The sequence below is a fragment of the Apodemus sylvaticus genome, chromosome 17 (genome assembly GCF_947179515.1).
Source record: "Apodemus sylvaticus chromosome 17, mApoSyl1.1, whole genome shotgun sequence".
NCBI classification, from domain to species: domain Eukaryota; kingdom Metazoa; phylum Chordata; class Mammalia; order Rodentia; family Muridae; genus Apodemus; species Apodemus sylvaticus.
In genome coordinates this window covers 16,029,986-16,050,567 of record NC_067488.1, presented here as the reverse complement: position 1 = coordinate 16,050,567, position 20,582 = coordinate 16,029,986, and the positions used below count along the sequence as shown (strand labels likewise).

The window sequence follows — 20,582 nt, the reverse complement described above, 5'->3', positions numbered from 1 at the left end:
ACATTTGCATATAGAAGGTATGTATTGAGAGGGTAATACCAAACATTCTACCTTAGAATGCTTGGCTTGTACAGCAACCAACAAAAGAAAATACAGAGTCATACTTTGTTGTGGGGGTATAAATTATCCCAACATATAGTATTGTCAATTTTTGGTTAATTTTTAGTTATAATTTTAGTAAAAAATATAAAGCATAAAAGTGATAGATAAGAAGGTAAGGACTTGTGATGCCATATTTGATACATGACCTTGTGGAAGTCAATACGACCTTACATGAAGAACTAAATTTTATACCTATTGGTTTTTAATTCTTATTCCAAGACCAATAATTTCATAGAATTGTATATATAATTACTGCAATAGAATGTTATACTTTATCTAATACTGAGATAGGTAAAATATTTCTATGTCAGATTATCAGATAAGGCAGCAAAAACTATAGAAATGGGAGAAATCGAATAATATTCCTCTCTTTATAAAATATAGTCTGTCTGCTGCTTCTAATTGTGTTGCTTATTCAACTGCATTAAATGCAACATTGTGTGTATTTGAAATGTTAAAAAAAAAACACTTTTACCTCAGATCATCAAATATTTAAAGAGAAATGACACACAAGAATCAAGGAGTGTTGTGAATATTTATTCATTGTTATACTACCCAATGCATTTTCAAGAACAAAAAATAACTGCAGTTAATTTGCTCTGGGTCATTGCACTATCATATAATAGTAAGGAAGATTTCAGATTTGATCAAAAGCCTGATAAGTTTTTATCAAACTTATATATGAAAAATACCTATGCTTATTTGAGATATGTGAAATGGTGTGTCCATTATACATTCTTAGATGGAATGAAAGAAAAATATGAAGATAAATACGTATTCTTATATCACAGATAATTTAAAATGATAAGAACATGATTGATTATACATAGAAATAGTTAGTGCTCTTTTGTTCTCATATCTTCAGGTTATCTATAATATACTAAAGCAAATTTATATGTATAATAAATTTTTGGACTACATAGTTGAAATGTGTGTTCAATGGTTTAAAATATGACATAATGCAATTAGTCACATTAAGTAATCAATTAAATTTTGTATGCACTTACTCATTGACACAATTCTCAAGTATTTCTTCTTAGTTCAACTACTTTTTCTCTTACAGATTTTCTTTCTTTTCTTTTTTTTATTGAGACACAGTTTCTCTGTATAGCTCTGGCTGGCCTGGAACTCACTCTGTAAATCAGGCTGGCCTCGAACTCAAAAATCCATCTGCCTCTGCCTCCCAAGTGCTGGATTAAAGGCATGCACCACCACTGCCTGACAGAATTTTTTCTTATTTGAAAAAATAATTATTTCTTTCAAGTACACAGATTTATATAAGTTCATATAAATAAATACAATAGTTAGTTCTCAGTGGATTTGATACATTGGTAATATCAAGTGTAATTAGGTACATTAAAACAATTTCTATATGATATTTCTATATAATTTTCTCATTGTATCATAACTTATTCTATAATAAGATGTGTAGAAAGATTCACTCTATATAGATGGTATCAAAGGGCAGTTCCTGAATTTTCCCTATAAAATAGTGCTTATGAAATGTGGCTATAAAATTATATTACTTTTTAAGTCTTTTTATTTACAGGACAGGTAATGAAAATGTTAAATACAAAAATAAAATAGATTCAATATGTTTGGACTTAGCACAATAAAAGATGATGTTCTTTGAAAATAAGCATATGCCATAGGCAATGTATTTCTAATGTTTGTAATCACCAGAGAGAAAACATTATGTTTTTAAAAACAAAGACTGAAATACTTGGCTAAGAAATGCTGTTATTAAGACAACTACTGAAAATGGTAGGGCAGGAAAATAGCTAAACTGGTTAAGAGCTTCATGCCATAAAAACATGAAGACCTTAGGAGACCACCAGAATGCAAATGAAAGTTCACAGCATGGCAGAGTGCGCTTATATTCCCGGGCCAAGAAATAAAATGATGAATGGATCTCAGGAGCTCAGTGTCCTGCCAGCTGGTTTTATGTCGAGTGCCTGGCCGATGAGATGGAGTGAACTCAAAAGTAGGTGATGGCTAAGAAATGACTGCTTCATCCCTGTCCTCTGGTACATACATGCATATGCACTTGCATACTCACATGGACAGGTACAGCAAGAATATATACACGCACACACATAAAAATCAAAATCACAAAGGTAATCTTTTTATTTTTGTCAATGTATAATCTAGCCTTATCTTTTTCTTTTTGAGATTTTTTTTAAAAATTATCTTTAATCTTTTTTGTACACTCCAGTGGTTATCCAACTCCCAGTCTTCCCACTTATAGGAAGGATCCTCATACCATTCTTCCTCCTATGTTTCCAAGAGTATATCCCCATCCCCACTCGTCCACCCTGCCAAGCCTCCTCACTCTCTGGGACCTCAAGTCTCTCAAGGGTTGGGTACACCTTTTCTCATTGAGGCCAGAAGAGGCAGTCTTCTGCTCTATACACGTGTCAGGGCCTCTTACCAGCTAGTGTATGCTGCCCAGCTGGAAGCTCAGTGACTGAGAGTTCTCAGGAATCTAGGTCAGTTGAGATTGCTGGTCTTCCTATGGAGTTGCCCCCTCCATTACTTTTCTCATCTTGTTCCTAATTCAACTTCAGGGGTCCCTGGCTTCTCTGCATTGGTTGGGTGTAAGAATATACGTCTCTCTCTGTCAACTGCTTGTTGGGCCTCTCAGAGGGCAGCTGTGCTAGGCTCCTGTCTGAAAGCACACCATACCATCAGTAATAGTGTCAGTCCTTGGAGCCTCCACTTGAGATGGATCCCAATTTGGGCTGGTCACTGGATCTCCCTTCCCTCAGTCTCTTCCATTTTTGTCCCAGCAGTTCTTTTAGACAGGAGCAATTCTGGGTCACAGTTTTTGACTGGAGGATGGCAACCCTATCCCTCCACTTGATGGCCTCCAAGACTTTCTACTGGAGGTGGACTCCATACTTTCCCTCTCCCCACTGTTGAGCAATTCACCTGAGGTCCCTCCCTTTGAGTCCTGAGATTCTCTCACCTCCCAGGTACAGTCTAGAGAATCGCCCCCACCTCCCACCTCCCACATTCCACCTCCCAAGGTTGTGTATTTCCATTCATTCTCCTCCTGGCCCTAGGGGCTTCTCTCCTGTCCCCTCCCCCAATACCTAATCATGTTCCCCTTTTCCCCTCATCATCCCCTCTCCCACCCAGGTCCCTATTTCCGATGGTAGAAATTTTCCTTTCTCTTTTTAGTTCATTTCTAATAAAATCAGTTCTCTCTAGTCAAAACATTTTAGAAGAAATCTTATAATGACATCTGAAGAATACGAACTTTGTACACAAACCATTTTGAATTTTATTTGTATTTTCATTTTCAAATCAGATAAAGGAAAATGTGATAATTTTAAAATGTTTTAACATCATAGGTGAGGGACTTATTGAGTATCCATGTAAAGAATTTAGACAGTTGTATAAAGTATTCTACAGCTCATTTTATTTTTTGATACTACAAATATTAATATCAAAAAGGATATACAAATGGGATATTAAAACATTAGCATGTTTCAGTTAAATGTGAAACAACTTGAAGTAATTCATAAAGAAAATAGAAGCAGTATGTGTTACTGCATTATAAGTCAATATAGTATTTTCTGACAATACTTCTTATATTTCTATATGTAACAAAGATATTTAGAAGCTTATTTGTACAAAATTCTTATTCGATATAGATTTTCTACATATTGTGCTAAAGAAAAGATCTAAGAGGCAATTAAAATGTAAATATAATTAAAGAAAGAAATGAAATTTATATTTTAGCATTTGGAGTACTATGCTTCAATATAGGGAAAATGGTATTAAATAAAAATTACCAATTCCTAAATAATGAACCTAATTCCTAAAGAAAGTTATAATATTAAATAATTGTTCATAATAATAGTAATTATTTGACATTTCCTCATTTGTAATTCGCTAGGAGAAATACCATAAGCGCTAAAATGCTTATTTTCTTCATTGGTTGCTTCTATTAATTCAGAGAAAAAGAATGTTTGGTGCTAAAATTATTATAATTTTTCCTACTTACAAACACAGAAGGTAACCAGTATGCATTCAAATGTCGAATAAATAAGGATAATAAAACAATAGCATTCCTACAAAGTAATTATTTCTGTGGGAATTTAACTGATTTCTTTCAGAACTCCTGTAATTCCAAGTGTGTATGGTGGGGAGTTCTTTGGTATTTGATTAAACACCCTCATTCTCTGCTTTGCTTTAAAATCATACTCCTAATTTGTTTATTAACTGAGAGAAAAATGAAACAGTAGGGATTTGCCACCTTTTTTCCTTTCAAGTCCATTAGACCTCAAGGCAAATGCACATTCTCACATAAGTGTTAGTCTAAAGTAAAAGCTGTCTTATTTGAGATAATTTGTCTCATTTAAATTATTACGTCCAGAAAATTTGATAGGAAATACATATTGTGCCCTCATATTCACCTAAGATGAAAATTATCCTAATTTGCATTTCAGCATTACTATTTTGTTCTGTAGGTACATATGAATATATAAATATAAATATTTCTATCTTGTTCTATCTGTACATATATATCTAAATATAAAATAGATTTATATAATATATTGCTGGTATATATTTGAGAATATTTATCATAAGCTTAATAAATTTTGTGGGTATAAGATTAAGATAGTATACCCAACTTATAAAAGAAAGTCCTGTATTAATATTTATCCTTTTATATAGCTTTTATATAGTTTTATATAGAGCAAATCTGTTGCTCATTTCTTTAGATATGATTCATTCCAAGAAAAACATCCTAAATAAAGCTGTTGAATGCATGTTTCAAATATCTTCCTGCAGTTGTACACCATACATCTAGTTTCTATGTTATAGGTGGTTGCTTAGTTCTTTGCTAAGGAATGTTAATGGCTGCTACAGAACAACTGTACTTATAAGTAAAGCCAACTTATATCCTAATTCTCTTTGGTTAATATTCTCACCCAGGGGTTCTCTTATAACTCTAATAAAGAAATAATCCCTTCAGAAATAACTGTCATGAGAAAGAGTTAATATGTTAAGACTGGGTTTGAATAAGGCCAACAAAATTTTCTAGCTGCAGATATAATATCTCTTCTGAAAATGAGTAAATGTTTATTATTATACAGTTTGGGAAGGCAAGTGTTTGAGTTTCTGGGACAGTGACAGTTAAACGAGGACACTCTTGGTGTATCATTTATGCTTTGAGCTGTGAAAGTAGACCAACAGGGGTTTAAGTCATGTTACGTATCTTTTTTCTGGTAAATATAAGACAGCTTATTTAACAGCCCTAAATTTATCTCTAAATTGAGGACATAATAGCAGTTGGTTCTCAGAGATTTTGGAAGGTTAAAGGAGTTGTACATGTTAGGTTCCCTGGCCATTGGTCATACTGCCACTTTATTAGTAAAATTAACCAGTGACTATGAGACTTGGGGTACTCAACTAAGCTTACTATCAGTATAGTTCTAGAGACTAATTATAATTTATGTTATTAACATAAACTATAATTATAAACTATAGGGACTGATGAAACTTTGCTTGATTTTTACTTTTATTTAATTATACAATTCAGAAAAAGGTGAATATACAGTCACTTTAAGAGGTAAAAGTTTTAATCTTAAAAAAATCAGCTGTTTAAAAATTAATACTTAAAAATACCAAGAAAATTTTGTTCAATTATAGATTGCACATTCCACTTGCTGGTGTTACTGAGTATTGAGAGTGTGTCAGATTTAATATCATGCTGTCATTTTCAATATCTTACTTTGTCTCGATGCCTACACAACTAAGTCAACATATTGCAACAAAATATGGGTTTCAATGCTTTATTCACATATAAATCTATTAGATAAGGTGAAGCAAGCTTGGTAGATGGTTATATTTGATTACTCTCTTGATATGTAACTTGTCTAACAATATTTTATTCATCTAGTCAACAGACCTAATATCTCACTACCTACATACCTTTATATCCATATACTTTTCTACTAGAGACATAAAAAATAAAATTAATCAGTATCACCAGTACAAGAAAAATTGATGGCTGTTCAATTCTTCTCTTAAGTCTATTACCCAAATCTTCCAGGTAGCATGTCACAAAGATATAGTTCAATGTCATAACCAGAATTCTGACATTGGTGCAATACATCAAGCCTATTTAGATTGTTTTAGTCCCACAAGCATGCATATATTAGACATATAGTAATTTTACAGATATAGATTTCTATGGCCACCATCATAGTCAAAACTTATAACACTTGTATTAAAAGAAGCCACATAATACAATGAATTGCCTCCCAACACTTCTCCATGCATTCTAACTTTGTCAACAAACCAATTATCTACTTCACAAATTAGTCAGTTCAAAAATGATATATAACACAAAATAGCAATCCATAATTTTGATAGATGTCTGGTATTATATACTTGACAATTTCTATGACATACAAACAATATGTGTGGATTCTCTTCTCGCTAATGCTTCATATCATGAATTTGCCACAGCTTAAGAATTTGGGGGAATAAATGCCTCAGTGAACATAAGAAACATATAACCCATTCTTGGGTTATAAAGCAAAGGTATGTTAAGTTCTACAACACACCTCAGCAATCCTTCATGAAGGATTCTTGTTTTATTTCTGTGGCTGTGATGAAATAGTGAAAGAACAACTTAGAAGATAAAATGTTTCTTTTAGCTCATAATTCCATAGTTCTCACATCATTATGGAGAAGTCAACGTGACAGGAATCTTGTCATGTCACATCTTCCATCCATGTTCCCTTATGCTTGCTTATGCTCAGCTAGATTTTTCTAATCTATGAGACTTAATACCATTTGTCTAAGGGATGATATAATCTCCTGTGGATTACACCAACCCCTCACTCAAAACATGCCTGTAGACCACTCTATATGAACAGTCCCTCATTGAGACTCTCTTCCAGGATGATTGTAGGTTATATCAGGTTGACAAAGTGTCACAATGCAATAGCAACCTTTAACCCTCCTGGAAATGTGTGGATAATGATGCAGCTTTCTTGATAATTTTGTCAGCCTTTAGTATACTCACTTATGTAGTTCGTTGTAATTAACATTAGCAGGTTTCTTATGATATCATAAAGACCCACTGTTTTTACTTTTCATTTGTAAGTCAACAATGTGCAATATATTTTCACATGACCTCTCTCTCTCTCTCAATCTCTCAATCTCTCTCCCTCCTTTCCTCCCTTTCTCCTTCCCTCCTTCCTTCCCTCCCTCCCTCCACATAAATTATTAAAGAAATACAAAATCATTTATTTTTATAGATTTTTGAAATTAATTAAAGCATTTTTAAATTTATTATTATTATTTAATCTTGTTTTCTTTTTGCAGTCTAGTCATTATCCCATCCAAGTCTGTTTTCCAGCCGTTCTTCATTCCATTCCACCTCCCCCTGTCTCTAAGAGGATGTCCCTACCCCATCCCCACCAGACCACTCCACTCTCTTCAAGTCTTTCGAGTGTAAGGTGCATCTTCTCTTACTGAGGTCAGACCAGGCATTTCTCTGCTGTATGTGTGTCAAGGGCCTCATATCAGCTAGTGTATGCTGCCTGATTGGTGGCTCAGTGTCTGATATCCAAGTTAGTTGGGACTGCTAGTCTTTCTATGGGGTTGCCCTCCTTCTCATCTTCTTCCAGCATTTTTTAAATTCAGTTTCCTAAGAAAACGTAGACATGAGGAAAGTTGTAAAGATTAATCACTACAGTTTGAAACAGTGAAAGTGATTGTGATAATATAAAACTAATGCCTTTCTATCTTTTGATAGGTTCAGTTGCAACTGCCTGCCGTGATCCAGGGGTCCCCATGAATGGGACACGGAATGGTGATGGAAGAGAACCTGGGGATACTGTTGTCTTTCAGTGTGATCCTGGATATGAGCTTCAAGGACAAGAAAGAATAACCTGCATTCAGGTAGAAAATCGATACTTCTGGCAGCCCAGCCCACCAGTCTGTATAGGTATGATTAAAGAATAATTCATTTTTTAAATATATTGCAATGATTAAGAGCTGGTATTGATGTTACTAAGGACTTATCTTCAAGAAAAGTTGTACATTTTAAGATTTCAGAGTCTTTCAGAGGAGCAGGAACATACCCAAACTATGCAAATTTAAAAAGGGTAATTTCTAATTTCTGTAGTTAAAGGTTCATAATTTTATTGTGTTTCGAACAGCTCAAAAATTTTAAAATGTGATTAGTCAGTTCTTCTGGAATAATGGTTCTTCCTTTATTCACTGAATAAATCTATTACCTTTTGCTTTAAAATTTAGTCAGTGAGAATCTCTTTGTAAAATGCACTATGTTGATTTAGTCTTAGTATTATTTCTTCTAAGAAGGTTATATCAGCAGCTATTTTAGAGCTTCAAAGAATTGGCTTTCCATTTAAGTCAGGAATATGAAAAGAACATCAGATTTTGTTTTGATGATCTGAGGAGTGTCCAGACCTTGTTCCATGCTTTAACCTCTCAGACTTCTGGCTTCATACTTGTTTTCAAATCTCTAAGTCTCATTCTAGAGATTCAAGATATAGGCTTTCAATACTAGATCAGGAAACAACAAAACAACAACAACAAATAAAACAAGCTTAGGGAAGTGATTATGTTATTCAATACAATCCTTAAGAAAATCTTAAATTTAAGTAAATTGTTTTATATTAAGATATTCTTCGCAAGTAAATGTAATCCTCAAGTTAATTTACAATATTTTCACCAAGGCAAGCATATAATAGTTATTCCCTACATTTTTATTCATATACATTTCATAATTTTGTTGTACTATAACAGCTTCAAGAGGGATTCTACAACTTGCTAACTCACTATTGGATTTGAAACAATCAGGATAAGCAAATTTAGTGTGTTTTCAATGAAAAACCTTATTTTTGGTTCATTCATATTCACCTTCTAAGTATATTATCAAATAAGTTTCATAGCAATTTCTTTCTGAATATCACATAGAATTAGAAAGCATGTTTTTAATATCTTAGTCAGCAGCAAAGGAACTCAATGAATTTCCTGGGCTTGTTTGAGCCCACACTGTAATGGCTTATGTAAAAGTTGCAAAGTCAGATTCATTAGTTAACCCTTGTTTTCTCTCAACTGGGAATTTTACCAATAAAGTGAGAAAATTACTAACTCCGATCAATCTTCTTCTCAATGAAATTAAGCTAAAAATTTTTTCTATATCAACACATTTTCTATATTGTGTAGGTAGGCTTTTAAGGCATAATAGTCACTAACAATGAAGGCTTAATTCTTCTTGCAGGCAAAATAGTAGCTCTAGGCCTCTTTTGTTGATATAGGCAGGAACCAAGAGTATAGAAGAGGCTTAAAATCTAAAACAAAATAATGGCAGAACTTGTTCAGATTTTGATAAGTTTCTTTATATAGTTAATCTACTATAGCTACGTTTTTCTGTTGCTCCTTATATACTATTGCGAGTTTTACATTATCAAATATCAACTAATTTATATTTATAAAATCTGTATCAATAAAATCAGGTAAGGGGATTTATTTGAGAATTTTTTCTAAGTAAAAGATGAAAAATGTTAAGTATATTTGCTTAACGTATTAATATTCTTATTTACTACTTCCTTAGCCTATGAGACTATAAGTAAATTAAAATTCCATATTTTAATTGCAAATTGTGTATCATAAAGATAATATCTATGTAAAATAAGCCAGCCAGAATTCAAAAGGGGAAGGAGAAAGGGCTCGTGATCTCCTACCACTAATTGAGGAAGTGTTGACATTTATGGCTTCTCATTCAGGGACAGTCATTCCAAGTGGATTTTTCTGCTGGATATATATTTACATTTTCAAAGATTTAACAAAATATACATCTAAAAAATGAAATTCCACAAATATTATTGAAGATTTGTATTAATAGGCCAGAATATATCACTTAGTAGGATTTCCAGGCGTATAACTTTATATTAACATTATATACTTATGAAGAATCCTAAAATATTGAACAGAATTACACTGAAAGACTCAGAATTATACTGAACCTAAAGAAAAAAAATGCAGCTCAAACTTCACTAAGTTTAAATCATTCTGGAGAGGCTGTTATAAAATTCCATTTATAAACTGAGGTATGTTCTAGCAAAAAGGACCTGAATCTAAGAGAGAGAGAGATGAGCACTAAATCTTACTTATGTGGAGCAGGGTGTGGAACATTTTTGTATGGATTATGGAGCTGAGTATTATTTTTTCGGGAAGGATAAGATAGCTTCAAGAAATGATATGCATTAGAACTTCTCTGAGGAAGAAAATAACTTAAAAAACTGTCTGAAAAATTGCTAAGGCTGCAGAAAGCTTGACCCCTGCAACTGATAAGAAAGAACTCCATGATTGGAAATACTATGACAAAGATTAAACTCTGAACTTTTTAGAAACTTTGTAAGTGTGTGTCTCAGACCTCAAAGAATAAAGCATTTTACTTGCATGTAAAAAAAAAAATCAACCTCATAGCAAGTACCAAACAGAAGGACATCATCTTTAGAGAGTTAATAGAATTCATTCCAACAAAATTGACAGTGTGAAGATTACTTTGACATTGCCAGAGGGAAAGTAGCTGCACTCAATATGAAGGTAAATAACAAAGACATTAGTGTGGGTGGGTTGCTGAGAAAGACAGTACATGAATAAAATTGAATTGCAAAAAAATTAAGAAGATTGTAAAATAGATTCATAGCTGCTGCTCATACTACTCTCTCTCACACATACACAAAAAATTACACTCAGAACAAATCGTGCATGTCAGGATTCCAGAGAAGCCAACTGAGATTTACTTCATGGATGACTTTGATTTTATTTTAGGTGTTTTATGATTAGACAGGTTAAAAAAGAAAAACCTGATGAATTTCTAACTGCTATTAAAAGTTGAAGATGTTTTAAAATAATTTTTATGTATTCATTGGCAATCTAGGATTTATAAATGTCAGGGAGTTTTACTCTCAGGTCGGTTCTGTTGGATTTTCAATTATAGGCATTACTATAAAATATGTAAGGGATTTTTGATAAGGTAAACAATGCAGCAAAAAAAGAGGTTAGGAGCCCTGATTGCTAAAGAAAAGGAAAGTCTTCAGCAACATCCAGTAGGATTGTTAGTATACATGTATTTAACTTTCTTTGTTTATGAAGAATGCATTCATATGTGTATATATAAATTTGCATATAATTTGTAACAGTGCAAAATTTGCTAGTAGCTCTAGTAGCGATAATGAAATCTGAAACCAAATTGATCCCATTCTATACACATAATTCCACTTTATAACCTCCTAAAGACTCAAAAGCCTTATCATTCTACTTTTACATGCACAACATGTGTATCTTTGTATTTGCTCTTGTACCCAGGTTTGTATATCTTATATATTTGCTCATCATTCATACGTGATTTTAAAAGTTCTAAACCCAAACTAAGCTCCTATTTTCCACAGAACATTAAACCACTCATTAGGGGCTGGAGAGATAGCTCAGCAGTTAAGAGCACTGGCTGCCCTTCCAGACATCCTGAGTTCAATTCCCAGCAACCACATGGCAGCTTACAACCATCTATAGTGAAATCTTGGGTCCTCTTCTGGCATGCAAGTGTACATGCAGATGCTCATACATTAAATAAAAAACTAATTAAAAAAACACTCATTAGGCTGCACATTCATTCATACAACTTTATTATTCTTTCCATAATTTCATAATCAATTTGAAGAACCATTAACATGTCAACAAATATTTGGAGATACTGCACATCTACCTGGACAGCAGTTTAAGAAATAGTTTTGGGGTTTAGAGAAATGGCTCAGTAGTTAAGAGCATTTATTACTCTTCCTAAGATCCTGAGTTCAAATCCCAGTAACCACATGGTGGCTCACAAGCATCTGTCTTGGTATCTGATGCTTCTTCTGGCGTCTAAAGACAACTACAGTGTACTCACATAAAATAAATAAATAAATCATTAAAAAAAGAAAGCAAGAAACAATCTTGACTTTACTTGTAACTGGTGAATGCTGACACATGACAATAGTTTGCAAATGAAGAGACCATAAACACAGAGGTTTGCTGCATAGGGGTGCTAGTGTCTTATATCATGTTCAGGAACGCTGAGGCTAAGTCCAGCTCAGTCAAGAGAAAATCTGAAGATTTCTAAGTGTTCCTAAAATCTCTGATGCATTTCAAATCACAGTACATGCATAAAAAACATTCCACAAAGAAGGATTTATATAAACAGAAAGTACCTAGAATTATAAGACATTTAGGGCCAGCATGTTGGCCCAGTAGGTTTCCCTGTAATCTCCCTATGTCTTGGTACAAACAAACTAAATAAATTAATGAATAAAGTAATGTAATTTTAAAAGAAGTTTTTGTAGTATTTTGAATATAATTTATTTATCCAAAGTGATTGTTGACAATATCACAAAGGAAATAGAGATCAGGTGAGGCAGGTGGATACAACTGGGGCATTGTCCTTTAGTTTTTACAGTACTACTGATATAACATTTCTGTACTTTGATTAGATATTTATACTCAGAAGATAATTGTTGGAAACAGAAGTCAGTCATTTTCACAATTCTAAAAAGGATAAGTATCAATTTAGGTCAATAAATATGGTAGCAAGTAAAAATGACAAACTGACATGTATCTATGACAGAGTCTTAATATATCTCCTTGATATATTGGCTGTGAATATTCACTGAAGAATGTTAGGCTCCATGCTTAGCAATATAGATGGTGTCTGGCAGTAGTGACACATGCCCTTAATTCCAGCACTCTTGAGACAGGCAGGCAGATCTCTATGGCTTAGTCCTGCCTGACCTACAGAGTGAGTTCTAGGACTGCCAGGACTGTAACACAGATAAACCCTGTCTCAAAAGAAAAAAAAATAGGAAAAAAAAGCCTTGGTTCCAAGCATTTTGGCAGAGGCATTTTGAATTAAGTATTATGTAACTTTTTTATTATATTATTTATGTGCCAATAGACTATTAGTTAGCAATAGCTGTAATACTTACATGATTTGTAATTCAGCACAGATGAGATAGGAAAAAGAGTTTCCAATTAATAAAAAGTGAGAGATAAAGACATGAATGTAAACATGTTCGACAGAGATTATTCTAAGAGAGTAAAAAACATGACATAAACAATGCTACATAAGGAACTCAGGAAGGAACTCAGGAGAATACCCAGGTTACAAAATGAAATTTTCATGACAGAATTGAAGTCTATGCAAATTCTCAAGAAGAAACTGGACATCACACCCTAGAAACTAGCTCATCAGATTTAAGATGATATCAACATGTTAAAGGATAATTATGAAAAGAAAGGAAAATGAGTGGCTCTCAGTAGAATTGTGAACTTAGACAACATTGACTTTGAGCTGACAAGAACTTGCCAAGGAGTTGACAAGGCTTATAGACAGAGAAAATTCAAGGAGATAGTTTCAGAAAGCGAAGACCAGATAAAGACTTTTGGAACTCCAAGGAAAAAAGGTAATTGTGTCTCTCTGACAGAATTCATAGTACTAAATCTTAAGAGTTTTGTCTCATGATTTATACTCAGGCATACTTTTTTTTGCTAAAGATAGGTAAACAGAACTTACTGTTATAGAAGAGCAACAACATATAGAATCATTTGATTCTATATTCTATATTCCAGGTAGAAAGAGCAACAAAAGAATCTGTTGTAATTGCCTGATTTTGTCAATCAAGGAACTACATTTTCGGAAAAATCATAGAGTCACAGTAAGGTTCTTGAAAAGCAGACTCAGTTCTTAGATTATCACTTAATTTTACTCAATTATTTTTAAAGCCTCTTTTACGAATATGAAAAACTGGTATAAGAGAAGCTGTGTCAATACGCTGAGCACTAGAATCCTATTCATTGATTACCGTTATGTCTTTTATGAGAAAGGTTATTGCTGTGTAAGTGAAGCGTCCCTCATACTGGGTTTGAAGGCATTTTTTATTTAAGATTTTGTTTTACTTTACTTCCATTTTTTTAAAGTAACTTTTGGGTTTTTTTTTTTTTTTTTTTTTTTTTAGTAACCATGGAAAAACCATTTTTTAATCTCTCCTGTGATGTTTTTCAGTTTACCTGTCACAAATGATTTTTTTACCCCCTTTTTAAGGTGATATTGGAAGCCAGTAAAACAAAGTATCTCTGTGTGTGTGTGTGTGTGTGTGTGTGTGTGTGCTCATATGTGTATGCATTTATGTGTTTCTGTGTTCAATATTTTAATGATTTCCTTGAAAGACTTGCAGCATGCCAGCATCCCAGCAAGACAGCATCCCATCCTGTTAAAATTAAGTGTGTGCAGAGTCTCCTATAACCTCAAAGAAATGTTTTCACAAATATTGACAGCTAATGGATTTTATTAATCTCTTAAGGTATTTTGTTTGCTTGTTTAAATTAAAGCACCTTGTGGAGGCAATTTAACAGGATCTTCAGGCTTTATCCTTTCGCCAAACTTCCCTCATCCGTACCCACACAGCAGGGACTGTGACTGGACCATCAATGTCAATACGGACTATGTGATCTCCTTGGCCTTTATCAGGTGAATTCCTAAACCTTTCCATGTATAACATCTTTTCTGTTTAGTTTGCTCTGTTTGTACTAGGTACGTTTCTATTTCTTTTAAAAATTAATACCAACACTAATACTTTACAGTGGATGATTTAAAGCTCTTGTTCAGAGACCAGCAGTTCTGCAGGTGAGGGAGTAAGAATCCTCACCAGATATCCCGAGTGGGGATTCAGAGGTCTATTGAATAACAAACTTTGATCCCAATTATTTTTAATTCTTCTCTATACTTAATACCACTGGTTTAAAAAAAGTCAGCTGCTTTTATTAATGCTGTAAGATTAAGGAGTCAGTGATTGTTTTTCATCTCATATTTTCTGCAACAAAACTCTTTTGGGCCGTGGGAGTAGTGCTGATTTGGAAGATTATAATCACCTTTCTTTCTTATTTTTTTTCTTATTTTTTTTTCTGTTCCATTTGAAGAAAAAAAAAGAAGAAGATTGGTTTCCTTATGGGAAACCGATATTTTATCACATAGTATGACATCTTTTAAGATTGGGGATGCAGGATCTGGGAGTTTAGGCCAGAAACAGAGCAGCCAACTTGCAGACACACAACTATAGATTTAGGTGCCAGTACCTCGAAGCAGGCAAAATAAGGCTAAAGATTTCAGGAGAGTGGTGGGAGGACAGGTTATGTGTTTGCACTGTTTAAAATGCCAGAGTCCTTCCAAATTGGAAGCTTTCTTCGTATTTACAAGCTTTGCTGTAACCAGTAAGTTGATTGTAAGAACCATAGCACTTATTTTTATCTCCAGTACTTTAAAGAGTCTTGGTATTTGTGTAGAATATTAAGCTCAAATATTAAATATTTTCTAATATATTGGAGCCAAACACGTAATTTAAAATCACAAAAATATCAAACATGGAATTGCTACTTTTATAAATCATATTTGTTAATATGAATGCTATATTTATAAATCATGTAATTCATATCAATTCAATAATTAATATTTCTTGATGCCAAAACAATGAGAATGAGATTGTTGGTAATTTCAGTACATTATTGCAAGGATTTCCATAGTAAATAAGATTATTACCCCCATATTTTGCTATTGAAGAAACTGCATTTTAAGAAAATAGATGTTATCAAGATGTTGGATAAACGGCTTTGCGTCTTATAAATTAAATTAGCTAATAATTGGGAATAAAAGGCTATACTGCAGGAAGTATATGACAGAAATTTAATTTCCAAGCCTACCATTTATGATGTGACATTAAGGAGAATTTTGACTTTTAAGAGTTTCAGTATATTCACTGGCAAAATAAAAACTACAGGACTGATATGATCAAATTTTATAAAAATACCATATTTTTGTATGCGTACTCTCCTCCAGTGTTTTAATACTGATAACATAAGTTTTAATAATATAAATAATAAATAGTATAAAAGTCATTATACCACTATCTAAATTTCAAAGTCTATAAATATTATTTCTTTTGCATTATTCTAATAGAAATATATATACATATATTCATATTTTCACCAGAATAAAATAGAATAGAGTATTTTACTGAGTAATTTAAAAAGAATATTTACAATTTTTATTTATTCTGAGACCTGATATATTTTAAAGCACTATGTTTTCATGACTCGCAATGAAAAGAGTTACACTTTTATTACATAAAATATGTGGTAAAATAAAAGCGTATATGTATGTCACTTTAGTAATATAAAATATCTTTCAGAATAATATATAAGTTAGAAATTGAAGAAATAAAGCTCAAATATGCAGCTTAATCACAAGGCCATGCCTTTTCCCCAACTATCCCATTTATCTGGCGTTCTTCTTACATATGCTGTCAAAATGTGCATTCTAAATATCAAGGGGACTTTCTCTTTCCTACTACCTATTGGCTAGTCATGTCCAGTACATGTTTTCTTTTGTCAGATAAACTTCTATATCATATTATTTGTCAAGATCTATTGTTCTGTGGCTGTATATCTGCTTTGGTAATCCTTTTAGTAACATCCTCTCCTTCTTCTGTTTTAGTTTTAGCATAGAACCAAACTATGACTTCCTCTATATATATGATGGCCCAGACAGTAATAGTCCATTGATTGGAAGTTTTCAAGACAGCAAGTTACCAGAAAGAATAGAGAGCAGCTCAAATACCATGCACTTGGCTTTTCGGAGCGATGGATCTGTCAGTTACACTGGATTTCATTTAGAGTATAAAGGTAAGTGTACACATTCAGTCTTAGCATCCTGATTAAACTGGAATTACGTTTGCGGGATAATAATTTTGCACTGGATGTTGTTAGCTTTAGTTGCATGTACTGTGTAGAGTTTAATCTTACAAAAGAGCTCTCAATGTGTTTTCCCATCAGTGAGAAGGAAATTAGCATCTCTCTAATTACTGTCTCAAAGATATGTAAGTGGCAAACAGATTACTAATTAGTATATTGTGGTAGCAGGCTAAGGCCACAAAATAATTGAAAGATAAAAGCTACTTCATTGGGGGGAACTTAGGTTTTATTAAAGTACTTTATTTCAGAGATTTCTTTCAGCAAAAGAGAACAAAGAATAGAATTCTACTTCAAAAATATTTAATATTTTAAATATGTTGACATTAATAAGAAAGTTAGCACAATATAGTGATAGCTATATGTATGACAAATAATTTATATAGTTGTTTTAGAATGTCCATGGATATTTTATAAATTTTGTCTCTTGAATCATAGACTATTTTATAACTTAATGATTAATTACATCTTCTTTTGAGTTCAAATTAATACATAAAATACAATTGAATTCATTTTTGGATTACCATGTTGTATTTTGATATAAGTATGTATAACATAGTATTTACATTTTTCTCTTCATGAACTTTATTTTTGTAGATTTTTGTATGTGTGTGCATGTCAGTTGTGCATTCACCTGTGTGATTGGGCACTGAGACCAAAGGAAAACACATTGTTTGCTGCTCTATTGTTTTCATTCTTATTCTCATGTGATAGGGTCTAACTCAATACCTGGAACTTCCAAGATTGGCTAAACTAATTTCTAACTATCCTTAATAATGTATCTTCATCCCCTATACTCACTATTGGGGTTCTAAGTTGTCTTGTGGCTTTTACCAGTGTCTTAAGAATGCAAACCAGGTCCCTGTATTTTCATAGAAAGTGTTCTTACTCATGGAGTCAGTGACCTAGACCCAACATTAATTTTAATAACAAAATTATGCACAAGAAAGTAATTTTAAAGCATCCACCCAATGAGTACAGTTGATATAGTAGCATATTTCTTTACAAAAATAATCCTTTGTTATTGTTTTAGAAAGTCAAATATCTTTTTCTATTTGGTATCAGACCTGAGGTTCTTCTGTTTACAACTTCTGATATAAGAAATTTCTACAAATTCTGTTAGATCTATAAGTAGGAAAAAGGAATGTTCACAGGTCAGCAAGTAAAACCATATTTGTTATCATTTGGGAATGCACGCAATGATTCCAAGGCCAGTGATAAATTCTAAACATAAGTTATGGTTAAAATGTGATTTCAGTTGAAACCTTGAGCATTCTGTGGAGCATCCATTCTACAGGGATAGGTAAGAAATGGCCTGTCCTTAGAAGACTGAGCCAGCTACTTGCACAGGCAAGGAGTATTTAGGGTTAGAGCTCTTTATTGGAGTTTTCTGCAAGTGTTAGTTAATCTAATCCTGAAGATGGCAAGACTTCATTCAGAAGTTGGCTAAAAACATAGCTGTGGACTCCGCAGATGCTGGTGTGTATAAGAGTTGGTCTTGAACACCATATGACTATCTCTACTGAGAGAAGGGTCCCCATACCCTTTGCTAGGACTCTGATAAATGGATGGGAGTAAAATTATAATCAACACTTGGGATAGCTTTCAGACATCCTTGCTTTGTAATTCTTTGAGATTATGCCATTTCTACACTCTCATTCCTTCCTTCCTCCAAACTGCCCCATGGCCTCTGACCATGGGACTGATAACACTTCAGATTCACAGCCTCCTTTTCAGCCTTGTAATTTTAAAACGTATGTCCTCCCAAACATGGATTTGGTACTTAACTTTTCATTTTTTAAATGCACAAGCATATTTTGATAGTTTCTAATTGTGGTGACTTAAATACAAATCACTCTATAAGCTTATATATTTGAATATTTAGTCAGAAGGTTTAGGATGCGTGACCTTGTTGGAGTATGTGAAACCTTGTTGAAGACAGGGTTTCACTAAACCTTTAAGTTATGGTTAAAATGTGATTTCAGTTGAAACCTTGAGCATTCTGTGGGGCATCCATTCTACAGGGATAGGTAATAAATGGCCTGTCCTTAGAAGAGTGAGCCAACTACTTGCACAGGCAAGGAGTATTTAGGGTTAGAGCTCTTTATTGGAGTTTGGAGTCTTTAAACATCCATTCTAGGCCCAGTCTCCACCCCATCTGCAGACACCAAACTCAAACACTATTGCTGATGCCAAAAAGTGCTTGCTGACAGGAGCCTGTTATATCTATCCCCTAAGAGGCCCTGACCTTTGGTCCTGTGGAGGCTTCATAACCCAGCATAGGGGAATGCTGGGGTGCTGAGGCAGGAGTGGGTAGGTGGGTTGGTGAGCACCCTCATAGACACAGGTGTAGAGGGAAGGCAATAGGGTATTTGTGCAGGAGAAACTGGGAAGGGGGATAACATTTGAAATGTAAATAAATAAAATAATCAATTTTAAAACATTAATAAAAGAAAAACATACTCTCATTTCAAAGTTTCATACAAATGTCTTCTTGTAGTTGTTGTAGTATTTAAAGCGGTCCTTTCCACTTTTCAGTCATTAATTTATGTGAGTTTATTTTCTGTAAGCCAGTACTATAATTTTATGTTTACTATGTGACTAATCCAGTGCTTTAGCACCACTTTCTGATGGATAATGGCACTGGTGTCAACTATCACATCCCTGTGTCCTGATAGTCTGTTTCATTGACTTCTCTTTCTGTCTTTAGACAGAAAGAGTTTCAGAACAGTAGGACAGCCATGATAAAGTATACTTTCTGTAAGTCAGATCATTATTTTTTTTATTGGTGTGTCAAAATATCAACAGATTTGATTAAAACAAGAAAATGTTTATTTTAGATGATGGCTTCAGTGTTTTCTGGTCATATTCCCCTGGCTACTGAACAGGGGTTAGGCAGGACGATTGCCTTTTCTGCAGACATTGAGTTCCTCCCCTTATGGTAGTTTGGAAGCAAAGAGAGACAAGGGAACTAGTGTGAGAAGCCATCAGAGTCCTCCAGGCCATGTGTGTCCCTTGTCCTGCTTGACCTGCTTTCCCCACCTCTGGAAATGTCAACAGTATCTCCCCCACCTGGTAACCAAGCCCAAGGCAATGCACTTATGAAGAGCCCTTAACCAGAACAAGTTTTTAGTTTAGTTCAGTTTAGTATTTTTTTCTTTTTTAATTTTGCCCTTGATGCCTGTCACAACATTTTGAACCTCAAATTTATTTTTAGCATTAAGCTTCTTCTACACATTGCGTTTGATTGCCACCATGTTGAACTAATAAATCATTTTGGAATAAATTGATGTATGACATTTAATCTTCTCATCTATTAATACAACCAGTCTCTCAATCTACTCATGTTTTCATTAATGTCTTTCAGTAATGGTTTATAATTTTCTCTAATCTCTTTCTCACTTTAATTAAAATGTCATAGACCTAACAGGTATTAAGCAATGTCTTTATTATTAGATTTTTCTGGTTGTTCTTAAGAATGAAGGCATGCTGACAGTTAATAACTTCTTCATATATTTCAGATTAGTTAAACCTTTTTATTGCTATAAAACTTTTGTAGTATTTTGGTCAGTCCACATAAGCAGAGTTACTTCTGCTTCTCTCTGCTCTGTTTCTATTTCATTTCTATTTCTTTGTTTTTAATTGTT

The 20,582-nt window shown here is 33.4% G+C and overlaps 1 protein-coding gene across 3 annotated transcripts in view; it reads left to right on the top strand.

Annotated features, from left to right (window-relative positions):
- Positions 1 to 20,582, top strand: part of Csmd3 (CUB and Sushi multiple domains 3) — a 1,209,570-nt gene that overhangs the window by 908,763 nt on the left and 280,225 nt on the right. For all 3 annotated transcript variants that reach the window (XM_052161507.1, XM_052161506.1, XM_052161505.1), the window contains 3 exons: positions 7,886 to 8,077; positions 14,524 to 14,662; positions 16,682 to 16,869. In XM_052161507.1, the coding sequence (XP_052017467.1) occupies positions 7,886 to 8,077; positions 14,524 to 14,662; positions 16,682 to 16,869 (519 nt within the window). The remainder of the gene's footprint in view (positions 1 to 7,885; positions 8,078 to 14,523; positions 14,663 to 16,681; positions 16,870 to 20,582) is intronic.